Source organism: Kogia breviceps, chromosome 7 (genome assembly GCF_026419965.1).
Source record: "Kogia breviceps isolate mKogBre1 chromosome 7, mKogBre1 haplotype 1, whole genome shotgun sequence".
NCBI classification, from domain to species: Eukaryota; Metazoa; Chordata; class Mammalia; order Artiodactyla; family Physeteridae; genus Kogia; species Kogia breviceps.
The window spans coordinates 17,659,849-17,677,280 of record NC_081316.1 but is presented as its reverse complement, the minus strand read 5'-3'; the positions used below and the strand labels follow the sequence as shown (position 1 = coordinate 17,677,280).

At 46.2% G+C, this 17,432-nt stretch overlaps 1 protein-coding gene across 4 annotated transcripts in view; it reads left to right on the top strand.

The window, feature by feature from the left end:
- Nucleotides 1–17,432, top strand: part of CHKA (choline kinase alpha) — a 60,616-nt gene that overhangs the window by 22,970 nt on the left and 20,214 nt on the right. For 2 of the 4 annotated variants that reach the window (XM_067037725.1, XM_059069353.2), the window contains exons 2-3: nucleotides 289–400; nucleotides 11,756–11,809. In XM_067037725.1, coding sequence (XP_066893826.1) covers nucleotides 289–400; nucleotides 11,756–11,809 — 166 coding nt within the window. Of the gene's footprint in view, nucleotides 1–288; nucleotides 401–10,777; nucleotides 10,808–11,755; nucleotides 11,810–17,432 lie in introns of all 4 variants that reach the window. The other 2 variants (XM_067037728.1, XM_067037727.1) reach the window with 2 other exon arrangements.

Below are 17,432 nucleotides of genomic sequence, written 5' to 3'. Positions count from 1 at the left end.
AAAAACTCCCCCCCCCCCCGGTCGCTATCCTAGAAGAACAGATCCGGAATTTGCCTGTTTTTAATGTGACTCGTGGAATTGATCTGAGAACTGTGGAGCTAATCATTTATGTTAATCATTATGTTGCTAGTATCATTTATGTTAATCATTTATGTTGCTAGTATCCTGAGAGATTAAATGAAGACTTGGATGAGGACCGTTCTTGTGGGATGGGTCCTGACTTCCCATCCACAAGCGATTTAGCTTGCTTTCAAAATACAGATACTTACGGTCTCTTGTTTCTGACAGAGGTGGCCTCAGTAACATGCTGTTCCAGTGCTCCTTACCTGACACTCTGGCCACCGTTGGTGACGAGCCTCGGAAGGTGCTCCTGCGGCTGTATGGCGCCATTCTAAAGATGGTGAGTTCCTTGGCTGCTTGGGGATGGGAGGGGCCTGGTCACAGTTCTAACCTTCTTTCCCGATTACCTGGGGAGAGACTGAAAATATGTTAGTGCTGTTGTAAGAGCTATTTAAATATATTGCTTTTGCTTTAATTGGGCTGCACAACTTGGTTTTTTGTTTATATTTGAAGTAAATTCTGTCTTTATTTACTATTTGTTAGTAAACTAGTACAAATACGCCCAGCTTTATATCCAGGGGGAAGTACAATGTTGGTTAAATCTTTAATAGTGCTGGATAATGCTTGGATTTTCCACACATTGAAATTTTCAGCTCAGACTTAGGTTGTAAAATTCGAATGTGGGGAAGGCATCATCAAAAAGGGTTTACAGGATAGTCCCAGTGGAAAAGTATGACCTCAGTGAAGCCGAATTTATTAACTACCTCCCTTTGAGATTTCTTTAAAACTTTGAATTTGTTAGATTCCTAATCTTTCTAAATTTTTATATTACTTAAATAATTGCATCTTTCAGTTAAAGTACTTTATTTGTTGAATTGTCTTAACCAGTTATAGGATATCCCAAGTGTCTGGATTAAAAAAAAAAACTATACCATGAATCTATCATTTTACTGACCACACATATAAATGTGTGTATGTTTCTGTGGTAGAATTTTGATATCCGTTTAAATCTTCCTTGGAAGGGCCCATTTTGATCTTCATGAAACGGAGAATAGTTTTCTGACTCAGTTGTTTTTTTTTTAAACTAGTCTCTTTCAGCTCAGTCTAAAAAGCAAGTCATGTCCATATCTGTGATGATTCGATTATATGTTTAGAAATATTAAAGTTAAAATTGGCACTCTGGACATTAACTCATTTTTAAAAATTGTCATGATGTGACTGAACCTTTTCATTGGGTAATTTTCCCTTAACCCTGTCCAGCTGTGAGAGAGTGGTCAGGATCTGAGGTTAGGAACAAGCTAGCGTGCCTGAGGAAACCCGAGGCCACTTTGGCATTAGGTTCACGTGCTGACTGACATCCGACCCTGCCCCCTGACTGACAGTGTACAAGCAGAACAGGGTCTGTGCTTACCATGCAGTCCAGTTTTTTATTTAATCAAGTTGCAGTTTCAGAGCAGTTCTTGAACTGCCCAATTAATGTCCTTTTGGGACTTGTAATGAAATCAACCTTCAGCCATTTTTTTTCTCTGAGGACTTTCTGTAACAAGTCCCATTTCTGCCCATTCGTTTCGTGTGCTTTCATTTAAGCAACACTTTGAAAATACTTTAATAACCAGCTGTTGGAATTGCATGCGATATGAAACTATTTAAATCCGATTTATGGAGCCTTTGTTTCTATTTCAACTTAAATAGGAGCGTTTTCAGTGTGCACGGTGTGCTCCTCCTAGGCCAGGGGCAGGCCCTGTGCCCTGACTGCAGCAGAGCCCTGTGCCCTGACTGCAGCAGAGCCCTGTGGAGGTGAGGGGATGCTCTGACTCATGCTGTCCAGGATGCCGGTCACCAGCCACGTGTGGCCCTCATATGCCTGAAAAGTGGCAAGTGCAGCCAAGGAATGGAGTTTTAAATTTTACATAATTTTACTTAATTTAAATTGCAATGGTTACATGGAGCTGGTGGCTGCTGCGTTAGCTGGCATGTGTGCCCTGTTAAGGACAGGTAACTTAGTAACAGCCGGCTGCAACGTAGGCCATGACCTCGCAGTTTTCTTTTCCCCTAATAAAGATTCACCATCAGTAGTTAATATTTTGTCCTTTTTGAAATTTTAGCAGTCTAGAATTATTATCTGATAGTACTTAAGTGCAATAGAAATGTCTGGAAATAGAATTTGTTTGAACAGAATTCTACGTCCCTATTTATTTTTAAGGGGGAAAAAAGACTGTTAGGTAACTCAGTAGAAAAATAGAGAAGAATTGAAGCCACTTAAAATAGAATTAACTTTTACCAAACGAATGGATCAGAGTATGTTTTACATGCAGTTAATGGGGGAGGAGGGGGCAGCACTCTAGATTTAGCTTCTCAATTCTATTTTTACTAGGCTGTTAGTTTCCATTCCTGAAACTGCGTCTGCTGATGCAGAGTAGAAGCTGTGCTTGAAAGCACATGGGTAGAAAGGGAAGCAAGTAGCTCACGAGACAAGATGGATCTTGAGCAAACGTCTGACAGTCTCACAACTGACTGACGACAAACTCATTTTTGTTAGAAAAAAGCTGTTCCTTTGCTTTATAGGTGAGACTCAATGTTTTCAACATAATTACTCAGTTGATTGAGTCCCTAGTTCAGGTACACTTTTTTGTTGAAGTTTGAACTTGGTAAAACCATGAAACCTACAGCCTCAAGTATTTTTGGTTCCCAAGTTCTTTGGGGTTTGGCAGGGGCACTCGCTGCCAGTTAGAGTTTTGGACATTAATGGCCATTGTAAACTGCTGGCCATTTGAATACTTTGGCAACATGAGGAGGGGAAGAAATTCAGGAACTCCGAATGGGAACTTCAGTTTAAGAGAGAAGGAAAGTAAGGGGCCGAGACTGAGCAGTCAGTAAGACTCGAGGCTGGCGGCAGTGCCATGTGCTTTACAAGTTGAGCTCTCATGGCACAGTGCCAGGGCTTTCACCAAAAATGGCCAAAATTGATAGTAACTTGCCAGGATTTGCATTAATTAAGAGATGTGGCTGAGCAACTATGGAACCCAAATAATAAGTCACATTACTTTCATAAATGCATGGATTAAAGACAGAAATACCACACAAATCAAACATTATGCTTTCCTTATTTTTGACTCTACTGAGAGGAAAGCACACACACACATCCCTATACATGCATGTGCATTTGTACAAATGTAACTTGGTATTTCCTATATTGGCCATATAAATGCAGTTGTCACATCCTTCAAGGTGGATTAGAATGAGCTCCTTCCCTGAAACATGTTAGTTGATGGCTGCACATAATGACAGACTTAGGTATTTTCTCCAAATGTTTAGCTGTTTTGCTTAATTACATGATAGACTAGTTTAGTTTAGTATGTCCCTTCTTTCCCTTTCTCCTCCTCGTTCCAGCTTTGGAATTTTTTACCTCTGTGAGAATCAGATATTATGTAGGAGTATTTTTTTGATTTACATTTACAGTCATTTACAAGTAAGTTGGTTTAAAATAATGAGATGCTTCTCGAATTCCTTGTTTTTCTTCATCTTGGTGTTGCGAGATGTCTGACTTCCTTTATTTCCATAGCAGCCCTGAAATGACTGCTCTCTGGTGCAGTTCACTAAGGGTTAAGTAGCAGAAGGCCAAGGTAAAACCTCCTGGCTGGGTTTAAGGCCCACAGTTCTGTCCCACAAACAGCTATCTCTGCCACCCCCCATTTCTGTATAAGATGAGACATAAGCAGACTTCCTAGCTGTACCCTGGAGGTTTTGTTTAGGATTTGTGTTAATTTTAGGGCATATGGAAAGTCCTGTGTTGGACAAGGGGAAAAATGGGTCCTTTTGAGAATAAAACAAGGTAAGACACACACAGCTTCGAAAAACTGCCACACCACACGATCTTATTTGCAGGAGATTATTAAACATAAAAATATTGGTGTGATCTTAAAGCAATGAATGTCAGTAGAATTCAGTGTCTATTTCACATAGGCCAGCTTTAACTTTAATGACGAGGAAGTTATTCTCATTAGCTGCATAGACGATGGAAACCGAATTCAACTATAAAATTATCCGTGACTAAAGCAGGTGGGACATAGCTCGGTAGAAGTTTTGAGAAGTACTGGTTTAGCCTTTGCCATTGTGGAAAGAGATATAATTGCTAGAAGAGAGCTTGAAACGATAAAATTAGCTGTCAATGTAACTTGATTTTTTTCCTTTCTGGTACTGGGAAGGAACATGAGCTCTGCATCGTCCAGTAGCAGCCTTTTCCCAGAAGCAAGTTTGGCTGATTACAAATAACCAGTTTGCTTATTTATCATGAATTGTGGAAGACACAAATGTCAGTACGTATTGTTCTTTCAATGTAACCTGTGCCAGTTGGCGGAAGTCTCAGAGGGGGCTTTGTCCCTGCCTCGGTCAGAACAGTGACTGTGTCGAGCCAGTCCCTTCTCTGCATGAATGGAGAGATTTGGCCTCACCGTTTTGAACGGTCTCACAGGCATGAACGTTTATAATACACCAACGATCTCTCAAGTGCTGTCTGGGAAAATTTTGTTTTTGTTCTTTGAGTAGTAGAAGGCTAATATTAGTGTTTGTTGAAGTACTAACCATAATTAAATGAAAGGCATCAAGGCACAACGCAGATATGTATCAGTGACTCAAAAGAGTACCGTTTGGGACACGGTCTTTTTTGAATCCAGAAAACAAAATGTCTTCTTCCCTGTTTTCTCTTAACCCCAGTTTAATTAAAAATTCAGTCACGATAAATTACAGAGCAGCCTACAGATAGTTGGCAGTACACTCTTGGCTACTGAGAAGCTGCCTCCTTGCAGCACTTCCCTCTGGAGCTGAGACGGCATGGCTGCCGCTCCTCCATGCAGAGCCCTGCTCGGTCCGGAGAGGCTGAGCACATGTCCCTGCTAACTGAACACAGTGCATTCGATTTTTTTTTCTCATTGTATTAGGTCATCATGACCTAATTTACTCTGCTTTTAAAAACTCGCCTTGTACGTGTTGAGCATGGTGTAATTATACCTGTTTCTAAGGCAGTCAAAACCTCCCTCTCAGAAGTGAAACATGTTTCTAGTATTGCGTGTTCCCATTTGGTCTAACCTAGTATTTCTTCCATTAATACTCTCCAAAGATAGTTGCCAAATTACAACCTACAGTGGTACCACCTTCTGTACCTGCTTTGGTGCCTTCTTTTGATAACTAAATAAACCACAGACTACTGTGTCTAATTTTGACATATGCAAAGTGTCTTTGTCTTGCTGGTCTTAAATGTTTGGGCTTTAGAGCATGAAGCCAATACAGATTTCTGGTCCCTGGAACGCTGGTGTGACCGCAGCCCACCCTCTTGGGAAGGAATGTCTTTGTGTTGGGTGGCGTGAAGGGCGTTGGGGGTAATGTACCACTTTAGCTGTATGTGCATGTGTTCTCTGCTGCAGGCTTGTCCATGCGATCGTGCCTGGAGCACTCTGGTTTCCAGGTGACAGACACGATTCACGGTATAGTATGAGTCCTCTGAAGTTGGAGCATTCTCTACAGCTTTAATTTCTTTCTTTTAGTTCTTGGTTTCAAGAAATGTTTTTTACAAACAAAGTTGTAATGCTTATGTTAAGTAGCACCAGCTACAGTTTGTGCTTGCTTAAAGAGGTACAGTAGTTAAGATTTCAGAATGTTGAATATATCACTTTGGGTTTTTTGTTTTTTTGGTTTTTTTTTTTTGGTCCAAAGCAGATCAGACCCTTTCTTCTGTTTCCTCAGTAGAAAATGACAAACATTTCATAATTTTAGAAATTTATGGGCCTCAAGTTGAAAATTCATTTGAAGTATTTAGCTGCTTCTTCCTTCATACCACGTTCAGCCTTAAGGAAATGCCATGTACATACTGATATGTTGGTTAGAGTTAGAAACTTCCTTTTCTGTCCTAATCATTTAGTGTCCTTCTCCCCCACCCTGTGCCTTTATGAAGCTCAGCAGTGCTGATCTGATGTGGAAGGACACAGGCTGGAGAAGCGAAGGCGCTCTTCCTGGAGACGTGTTGCTTACAAGTCAACCCTTGGGGTGCTCATGCCGAAGGAACTCAGAAGCCTTTGGAGTCTTGGGGCCTCAGGTTACCCTGGATCAGACCTCAATTTAGAGAAGGTCCTGAAAGGCGCCTTCTTTACCTGGACTTCCACTCACCTGTCTTTCTCCTAGTTCATGTCTGCCTAGAGCCTTTTGGACATTCTAGTCTCCTCTTGATGTTCATCAAGGCATCCGATTTTGTGAAGTTCAACAGGATCACATTGTCTTAGATTGGTCCTTGGGTAGATCGAACATACTCTAGAAAAATGTTAGAAATCATTTGTCCAGTAAAACGTTAGGAATCATTTGTCTATTTAAGTTCTCGTAATCCATATGTGTTCACTAGGTAATCACATAAGCTATACTTTAAATCATTGCATTGTCATCTCACATTTTAATGTGTCCTATAAAATATTTTCAGAAAAGGCTGTAAGAAGCCACGAAAGCAATAAATGTAGAATGTTTTCATAGAGATCGGGAAGCAGGAAGGCTAGGGTCCGTGATATTGAGAAGAAAACTTGAGAAAGAACCACATGACTGCTGTGCATTCTAGGGAGTCAGGATTCTCACCCTTTCCTGCCCCAGCTTACCTGAGAGGTGGGACACAGTCCGATCGATTGTTAACAGGGATGGTGACAGGTGTGACCCCCTCTTCTCTCGTAGAGAGTCGACGTGGTCAGATAACCAGGGTGGATCTTAGAATCTTCAGAGCCACAGGCAGCATAGTCAGGAAGCCCATGTCACTCCAGGGCCAGACGAGCATCACAGCTACTGAACATTCAGGCCAGTGCAGCCCATCCTGTTACTCTCAGGATAAACACTGATAGTCTGGAGTCCCTCGGGACTGAACTCAGGAGGTTAATCTCAGGTTAGTGGAGAGATGGATGATTTTCCTAGGCCAGATCTTAGGTGCCCTAGAAGTTGAGTCTAGCTAACATTTGGATTATTCTTTCTTAATCACTCATTTATAGATCCCAAAGCACTTTATCAAGGCTGCAACCAACTTACTCCTGTTTTTTTCTTTTTTCTTTTTTTCTTTTTCTTTTTTGCGGTACGCGGGCCTCTCTCTGTTGTAGCCTCTCCCGTTGCGGAGCACAGGCTCCGGACGCGCAGGCTCAGCGGCCATGGCTCACGGGCCCAGCCGCTCCGCGGCATGTGGGATCTCCCCGGAATGGGGCACAAACCCGTGTCCCCTGCATCGGCAGGCGGACTCTCAACCACTGCGCCACCAGGGAAGCCCCACAAATATGGTTTTATTAAAGTAGTTTAATCATAAAACTAGTTCCCTCAGCATTAGCAGAATCTTTTGTTAAGAACTGGCCAAGCGATGAGAGTTTATTTGGCTTAAACAAATTTACAGAAATAAGCCTGTTATATTGTGGAATATCAGGTAACTTACTTTTTTCATAGTCTTCTTTAAAGTACAAAAACCTCTAAAAACCTCTAAATGCAATTTTGCCAGAAAAGTAACATTTGAAACCTTGTACCAAATAGATTTATTGTCAAAGTAACATATACTTTTAAACACTTCTTAAAGTATAGGCATATGTAAAGTAAAAAGTCAGAATCCTCTTTTCTCTCATCTTACTGCCTTAGCTCAGGGGTCCCCAACCTCCAGCTGTGGACCAGTGCTATTAGGAACCGGGCCGCACAGCAGGAGGTGGGCCCTGCTGTCCCCCATCGCTCCCTGTCGCTCACATTATGCCTGAACCATTGCTCCCACCCCTGGTCTGTGGAAAAATCGTCTTCCACGAAGCCAGTCCCTGGTACCAAAGAGTTTGGGGACCAATGGCCCTAGCTAATAGAGTTCAGGCTTTTAGGAGCTTAGGTTTTACTTATTTTTTTTTTTTTTTTGCGGTACACGGGCCTCTCACCGCTGTGGCCCCTCCCGCTGCGGCCCCTCCCGCTGCGGAGCACAGGCTCCAGACGCGCAGGCCCAGCGGCCATGGACCACGGGCCAAGCCGCTCCACGGCATACGGGATCCCCCCAGACCGGGGCATGAACCCGCGTCCCCCGCATCAGCAGGCGGACCCCCAACCACTGTGCCACCAGGGAAGCGCAGGAACTTAGGTTTTAAATTTACAAGTGCTTGGTCAATCACAGATCTGTTTCCTCTTTTGAACTCTTCTATAACTTTAAAACAAAATATCAGCCACACCCCCTTTATTACTGTTACCACTTTAGCCTATTTGCTACAGCACAGCTAATGAATATATGAGTTATAGTGAATAATTGTAGATTCTCTTGAAAACTAAGCCCAAGATAGGAAGAAAAGAATGAGGAAGATGGGAGGAAGCCAGCGGCAGTATATTTTTATTACCATTGGTGTCTTCTTTTTTTGTTTTTATGACATCTTTGTAGCATACGATTCACTTATTTAAGTGTTCCATTCAGTGGTTTTTAGTATATTTACAGAGTTGGGCGTTGTCTTAAGCATGTGGGATACATTCTGACTTGTTGAAGTTTTAGCGTTTATTTTTAAAAACATTTTATTATGGAGAATTTCAGATGCACACAAAAGTAGACCAGAAGAGCATAATGAACCCCAGGTACCCAGTATCCATCTTTCTCTCTGACCAGCTTTCTTTTGTCTTTACCTTCATTCATTCTCCAGGGTTATTCCAGATTTTGTACTATTTCTTCCATGACGGTTTCAGTCTCTACCTATATAAGCTGATTTTAAAAAAACATGACTACATTAGTGTTCACATTAAAATTTTTTTTTTTTGTGGTACACGGGCCTCTCACTGCTGTGGCCTCTGCCGTTGCGGGAGCACAGGCTCCGGATGCGCAGGCTCAGCGGCCATGGCTCATGGGCCCAGCTGCCCCGCGGCATGTGGGATCTTCCCGGACCGGGGCACGAACCCATGTTCCCTGCATTGGCAGGCGGATTCTCAACCACTGCGCCACCAGGGAAGCCCCACATTAAAATTTTAAATAATTATTTAATATTAAATAACCAGTTAGTGTCCAAATTTCTAGTAAATGTTAAAATTTTTTACCTTTATTTTATAACTTATTGAAAGCTAAGTTTTATTAATGTACAAGTTAGTTGGTGAAGAATTTGGAGTCATGTTAAATACTTGTACAATATATTTTAATATCTGCTTCAAATAAATTTGTGCCTCTGAATTAAAATCCCATAGATTCCAAGTTATATTTTACCTCCTTTCTTCCTGGACAAAACAGTCCTCTCACTCTTTTTTGGCCACTCTCTCTTGTTGGCTTACCTCTGCAGGAGGCTGCTTCTCTCACCTTTCCGTGAATATTCAGTCCGCTTGGTTTGCGATTTCCTGGTCTTGCCCTTCTTACCTACAGGATTGAGGGAACCTGAACATTCTGTACTGAGGAAACAGAACAGAGGGCTGGGTATGGCAGAAGTCCATCTTGCCTTCCTGATGGTGCTCTGATGGGATAAATAATGCATTCACTTGGGGGTGGGGAAATTATTGATAGAATTTATTTCTACCTAACAGTGCTAATATGTTAAAAAGGAATGGCCTCGGAAGCAAGCCAGTTTGTAACTTGGATGAGGTGACTTGCTGGCTTTGAGAGCACCATTAGACAAGGGAAAGGGAACTTCTGCTGGCGAAGTAACCCCTTAACTGTATCTCCCTAAGAAGATACAGTTCAAGTAATAACAGCATAGGAATAACCATAGTCATCTAGAATTTTGTACAGGTCAAATCCCGTTACAACAAATTTCGGTAGGATATCCAAATTCCTTGTTTGTCTTTTCCTACAAAGTATCAAAATAAAAAATATATATATACATATATATGCAGTATATCAGATTATAGAACTTTTTTTGGTTCTTAACTGTCTTTGGGGAGAAAAAGCACAAGGATTTACTCTTTGGGCGACATTTCAGCCCCATCGGGCGTTCTGACTGACACTGTTGCCAGTTCCCCCACGACCGGGGTCACAGGTGTAAGTCTGCCCATCGCCCTTGGTTGCTCCGTGAGCTTCCCGGCGCAGGAGTGTCTATTTGGTTCTGCCGGCCACAAAGTGTAGTGAGCGCCAGGATAGCGGGGAGCCAACAGTAAAGAGAAGACGGGGCCCCTGTTCACCAGGAACTTGTAGGCCGCTGGGGAGAGGGGGCAACTGAGGGGAAGGTCCAAGGCCACAGTGCAGTCAGGAGGGCATTTCGGAGTTAAGGAAGGAGTGGCGCTTCCGTGGTACCTAGATACTCCTCCCGAGGGTTTTTAATCACACCCTACATCAAGCCATCAGCAGAAGTCCAAGAGTATTTCTGTAGTATTTTCATTTTGTAGCTTTCATTGTAACGGGATTTAACCTGTAACATCTTTTCATCAGAGAAATGCAGATTACACAAATGAAAATATCATATATCCCCCATTTGTACTTTCTGTACTTTGTACAAAGTGTACTTAACTGTGTGTTAAAGATATTATTGAGCATGTATAAGTGCAGATCTTTTGCAGATAACCTCATATGAACGTGGATATTTATTTTGTTTACTTTTATATCGAGTAAACTAGAACATGTACTGTTTATACAAAACATTAAATGTCTGTGGGATGTCATTTCCGTGTATGATGGATGGGAGCTGTCGCTTTAAACCGCTTAGGTGTTTTGAATGATGCTAGAGTAGCTGGTGGTGCTTAACGTGGCATTTTTTTTTCCTGTCCACACTTTCTACCCTTGGTACAGGTATTTTTGATAAAGCTGTGGAATGGAAAGGTATGTTTTTCATGGGATGTTCAAGAATCTTTTACCTTAACATTTTTAAAGAGCTTCCTTTATGGGCTTCTGTGTCTGACGTAAGCAGACTTAGTTTAATTTTAACAAGTAACATTTTTCTAGGGGCAATATTTGAGTATAAAATTTTGACAGGACATGTATGAAGGTTTTTAAAGCACTTGGGGTGGGGGGTTGCTTTTAAAAGATACGATCTGCCATGAAGAAAGGATGTGGCCAGAGAGTTGCTTATGGTAGTTCGTGGTTGAGGTGTGTTATTGACTGAATCCTGGTTACCAATAATTTGCAATTTCATTGAGGAAAGTGATGAAAGTATCTCTCAATACGTTAACATACGAAATAAGTTTGGGCCTTTATTAAACTGGCACAGGCCTCTCTTGGGTGGAGGAAGACTCCACGCTGAGCTAGTGGTGCCCTGATGATCAGGCTCGGCTGCGCAGACCGGGTGCCGGGCCTCCTGCCCACACAGAGCACCCTCGTCCACCCTGTGCTGACCTCGGCGGCCGCGAGCCCATGTGCGCCCCCTGCCCTTGCAGGACAGCGCTTTCCTGGGGCTGGCGTTGCCTCAAAAGACCCACCTGGCTAAACAAGATAAGCCGGCCCAGCGCTTATCTTGAGGAGGCCTGATTGGGAGAGCGGCCTCCACTGACTTTCCTCCAGCAATGAAATTGTGAAAGGTACTCGGGATGGTGGTGAGGCTCACAGCTGCGTGGTCTCGACAGCACATCCCTTTTCTCGTAAAGAAATGAAGTGCTTCCTCAGGTGTTGGTCCTAGTGTGGGACACTGGTGGTGCGTTTAGACTGCGCTGAGAAACACTCGCTAAAGATCTGTGATGTTTTGTAAACCCTGACTGTTCTGATGGTTGCAAAGTTAGTGTCTGCTCAGTGTTCCCCATCTCACTGGAAGTGTTTGCTTTTTCTCATTCGTAGCGGTCCTGTAATAAGGAGGGATCCGAACAAGCTCAGAAAGACAATGAATTTCAAGTAAGTAATTCAGTCCGTTCTGCATTTGTGTGAGGTGTGAGCTGGTGGTGGGCAGCCTTGCCCCCTTTGCTCTGGCAGCGCCCCTTCCTGCCCTGGAGTCCTGCTGTGTGTCCCAGAGGAGGGGCTCTGGGGGTACTGGGAGCCGCCACAGTGAGACCCAGCGAACAGTCTGTGTTCCATTTCCTAATGAGGGTGTAGGGAGTGGACGTTGTGCCTTTAGGGTGATATGAACAGCATTTGGGGTGCTAGGAGATGGCGACTTGGGGTGAACTGCGTGCGTGATACTCTGATGTGGAGGTAGTCTGTCACTGCCCAGGCGTCTCAGTGCCTGCCCTTCCCCGGGGCAGGCAGGAGTGTTTTTTCCCTCTGCGTGGTACCTGGCTCCCACAGGCTTCTTCCTAAAATACGAAATTTCACTCAGAAGTGCGTATATTCAGAAGAGCTTAAGGTCAAGAGCACCTGCCCCCTCTTTGAGGCTCAGAGGTGGGGCGTCTGGAGTAGTGATCTCCACACTCCAGGGAGGGAACAACTTTTGAGCACACTCCCCTGGTGTGTGGAGGTTTGTGTATAACGGGGGGAGTATGTGGGTGTGCGTGTGTAGCATACACACCACACACCCCGTAATATCAACACATGTAAATACACTGGTTTTTACTAATTGTATACGAATTATTAAAGTGATCAAGAAATAGAAATGTAAAAGAGGTGAGATCATATAAAGGAATAAAAGCGCTGCTGTTTTTTCCTTGCGGTTCCGTGGATGTTTTGCATAGGCCCTGCTCCGGAGACCGTGGTCTAGAGGATCTGGAATGTGTGCTCTCTGGGGTGACGCTGACCGAGAAGCTGTCAGTGGGAGGTGACTGACGTTCTGTCTTCAGCCTCCTGGGCCCTTTGTGTATAGACTTTCGTCCTTCCTGGGAGTTGAAACTGTTGGGTCACTAGGACCTCCATGTCGCTAAATCTGAAGTGTGTTTCCAGCTCTCGTTTTATCTGGACTTCTTAGCAGCTAAGGCGGCCAGGACACAGGGACACGAAGTAAAGGCCCCTCGTTTCCTGCACCCCTCCTTGCCTCCTTTGTGGGCTCATTCTCCGATGGTCTTAAGTACTCAGAGTCCCCAGGCCTGAGGCCCTGTTTCCACCCCCCGCCTTACCAGGCCACCTGATCCAAAGCTGGTCCTTGCATTTCTCTTAGGGGCCAAGGGTCTGCAGCTCCTCCAGCCCCCAGCCCTTCTTGGAACTAACAGTAGCTGCTACCCGTCTCCTGGGGTGTCTCATCAGGTCCAAGACTGAACCCATACTCTCCCCACCCCTCCAAACAGCAAAATCTAAATCCGGACCTTCTGGGCAGGCCAGGAAGCAGGGAGTCACCTTCTGTACCCTCGTCCCCTCACCCCCGTGTCCCATCCACAAGTCTGTTGGTGGTTTTCCTTTGAACCGTATCTTGGATCTGTCTACTTTCTCTCCATCTGGACTGTGCACCTGCGTAGTCCAAGCTGCCACCAGCCCCTCCCTGGGCTTCCACTTCCACTCTTTCTTCCTGCAGACCATTCCCTTCGTCTTTGCCAGAGCCAGCTTTTGAGCTGCTCATCCGATCATGTTAGCCTCTTGCTTACAATCCTTCGGTGGTGGCTCTCTGCCCTGGTCCCAGTTAGGTGGGCTTTATCCTGCCAGGTCCCGGCAGCCTGACCCCCGCCGAGCTTCCCGGTCTCATCTCATAACGCCCTCCCCCTTCCCAGCTCTCCAGCCGTGTGGCCCTAAGCTGTGTGGTTTCCTTCCTGCCACGGGGCCTTTGCAGATGCTGCTGCTTCTGGCTGGAATGCTCTGCTTTTCAATCTGCACCACTCCCCCCAACTGCTACTCACAATTGGGATCTCAGCTCCCAGGTTCCTTCCACAGGGAGCCCCTTCCTGCTCTCTCATCTAGGTTTGTTCCTCCATCCGTGCTCCTGCAGCACTCAGTGCCTCTCCTTTACACTTTCCGTGGCTGTCAGTTTCCGTATTACGTGTTAGCGTCTGCCTGTTCTTGTGAGATTCTAAACTCAGGGCGGGGTCCCGCTGCTTGTGCGCACTCTTCTGTCCCCTCCTCTCATTAGTCCGACGTGCCCTCACCGCCGGGGACCTGTGCGTCACTGCCACGCCACCTCCTCCTCCTGCACCGGCTGATCTCTGCTCGGGGCCCAGCAGGCAACTGTAGTAGGTGCTGTGATTTTGTTTTTGATCCTCTGCGTCAGAAGGTGGGCAGTTGGCTGTCAGAATGGGGAAGGTGGTTTGTGTTCTTTGAGCCTCTTTTTTTTTTTTGCCGTGCGCGGGCCTCTCACTGTTGTGGCCTCTCCCGTGGCGGAGCACGGGCTCCGGACGTGCAGGCTCAGCAGCCATGACTCATGGGCCCAGCCGCTCCGCGGCACGTGGGATCCTCCCAGACCGGGGCGTGAACCCGCGTCCCCTGCATCGGCAGGTGGACTGTCAACCACGGCGCCACCAGGGAAGCCCTATTGCTGGACTTTTTAAAGGAGGAAAACCACACAGATGAAGTGAGAAGTCAGTCTAACCCTCCCCCTCTTCTGCCCGCTCTGCCAGGGTCTCTGTCTGACCCTGTCCCCGTTGCTCCCGGAGCCACTCTTGGTTCTGTCAATGGCAACTTCTGTGTTGCCAAATCCAGGGCCCACTTTCCTCTGTCCCCAGTTTGCTGTCTCCACAGCGTTTGACACAAGACACGCTGTCGCCCGCCCTGACAGCAGGCGTCTTCGCCTCCCACACTACCGACTGCCCTGGTTCCCCTCCTGCTGCCCTGGCTACATCGGGGTGTTAGGTTGCCGTGTAAAATGTGTTTCTTGCTGTAGGCAAGTCGGTTGGAAACATTGCTGTAGGTGCTGGGCGTCCTCAGGCTCCTGCCTGCTTCCCCCTCTTCCGCCAGCTCGTTAGCTTTAACGCTGTGCGTATGCCGAGGACTTTGTATCTGGCCTAGACCCCGCGGCAGCCCCAGCAGCTTCTCCGGGCTGATCTGGTCCTCTTCTTCCTCGGTTCTTCTGCTCCGCGCATCGGCCCCCGTCATGGTCACCGTATCTGCTTGGGGGTGGCCACCCCGTCACGCTCCGTCAGGATACCCTCTGCCCCTCTCTGGGCTGCCCCAGGCTGCCTATGGCCCTGCTCGGTTCCAGCCATTTCTGTCCCTGGAATGCAGGCTCTATCCGGGCAGCAGCCTCCTGTGTCTTGTTCTTACTGTTTCCCTGGGGCTTAGCACATGCTGGGTACAGAGTACATGTCCAAGTTATATTTGGGGGGTGAATATATGAATATTTCTGAAGCCATCGTGATTCGTTTCAAGTTGAGGTATTGAGCTGCTCTCCTGAGAAAGTAGGACCAGCCGTGGGTGGATGGTGGGGGCCGAGCCCGGGTGCTGCGGGCGGTGGACCGGGTCACGCCCTTGCGCCCATCCTTCACTGAGCTCGCTTTCCTTGAGGGTTTGGGGACCTGAGGATACCTGCTGTCCTTCGTAACCTACCCATCTTTCTTGCTTGTGACTTGGCATTTTCTTTCGTTTTCTTCCTCTCCAAATTCCTCCCTCCACACACCACCCCCCTTTCTCCCTACTGTGAATAAATATTGAACTGCAATATCACAGAAGAACAAAGGTATTTCTTGTTCACAAGTGTGCAGAGCAGTGCTGAAGAGAATTGGAAAGTTCTTTAAGTCTCTTTCCATCTTCTCACCACCATCCTGGCACCGGGTGGACCCTGCTCTGGAGGATCCTGGACAGTGTGGCTTCGGCCTGGGTACCAGTGACAGTGCCACGTGTGAAGTCAGCTCCCAGCAGACTTTGCGTTGCGTGGGTACCACATGCACTTCCTGAAGTCATACTGTGGATTAAGTCTGTGTCTAGAACTTGACATTTCAGACGTAAAGGGCATTGTGGATTGGCTGCACGTGTGTATCTTGCTTAGTCACTCTACACAGAAAAAGGTTGAAAAACCAAATTTTAATCCCGGCAAAATTCTGGCTACGTAGGACAGAGGAGATCCCGATCCTACTCTTTGGAAACAGTTGGAGAGTGGGTTGGAGTTTTGAGGTGGGAGACTGTACAGAGGGCAAGGGGCTGCCAAGAGCCACTGCCCACAGACGGCCTGGTCTGGGCCGAGCCTGGCACCTCCTCATCCACGATGCCAGCCTCCAATCGCTTGGGCGGGCGGCAGCAGAGGGTTCGCTTCGCGTGGGGTGTCTCTGAGGCCGGAGTTGAGGTAAATGGGGCCAGCACTGACCGTACCTCCTGCCTAGGTTTGCCGTGAGGTCAGATGAGTGAGTGAAAACATTTTGCCAGCTCAATAGAGCTGTTAGGAATTAGTTCTCATTCTCTAAGTGTTTAAGAAATAAAACCCATCTGGTCGAAGTCTTCCTAAAATCCTTTAACTTGATGGATCAGTGCTGTGTCTGGATTGTCGTTGTCTTAGTGTGCTCGGGCTGCCACAAAAAGCTACCTGGGTTTATTCTTCATAGTTCTGGAGGCTGGAGGTCAGAGGTCCAAGGGCAGGGTGCCAACACGGCCAGGTTCTGGTGACGGCCCCTTCCTGCCTTGTAGATGCCATCTTCTGCCCGTGTCCTCATGTGGCAGAGAGGGAGAGAGGGCAGGCTCTCTAGGGTCTCCTTTTATAGAGATACTGACCCCATTAGGGCTCCACCCTCGTGGCTTCACCTAAATCCATCACCTCCCAAAGGCCCCATCTCCAAATAGCATCGCACTGGTGGTGAGGGCTTCAACCTCTGAATTTTGGGAAGACACAGTCCAGTTCATAGCAGTCATATGTACAGAACTGCAAATTAGTGAATAGAGATTGGGCCTCACAAGGTGATGATGGTTAGATCATAATTGTGGAGATTATACAAGATGGTGGATGGATTACCAACCAACCCATTCTCCCCAAAATGTAAAAGTGACTGAATTACTTTTTACTTTAATGTGGCCCCATGTCCTTTGGAAGAAGTAGCTTTTCTTTTTCCTTTTTGTTTTCTTCTCTCCAACTTTAGAATCATGTCCCTGCCTGATGAGTTTGTCCTGCTAAGTCTCTCCATCCATTTTGGTAAAATGAGTGTATTTTAAAGAGCTCTGTTTTATTGAGCAATGTTTATCTGAGATCCTGTCCCCACAGCCCCTTTCTGAACAAGGGGTGACCTAGAATCACCTGAGAGTGTTTCCAGACCACACCTGGTGCCCCTCCCAACACATCGCTGTGGAAGCTCCATCTGTAGAAGCTCCTTAAGACGCTTGGGTACAGGGCTCCTTCCTGCCCTTCACCCCAACCAATGGAAACTCTTAAGCTGTAATTCCTTGCTTAAGGGAAGAGGACTAAGGAATGGATTTGAATTTCCCACTTCGTTATTAGGAGTAACTAAAGGCGGAACGTAGGAGCGTCAAAGAGGTGTAGACAAGAAGACAAACATTAAATGACAGGGGAGACTGGGGATAAGAGCAGAAAACAGAAACCTTGAGCGCCCTGTGCTAGGGTGCACTTTGGCACGGACCCCACACCCCGTGGGGGACCCCGCAGGCCAGTTTCATGGGCAGAGGGCCCTTTGAACCATTTTCTTTCCCTGGGCACTCTCGACCGAAAAGCAGATCGACCGTCACCAGA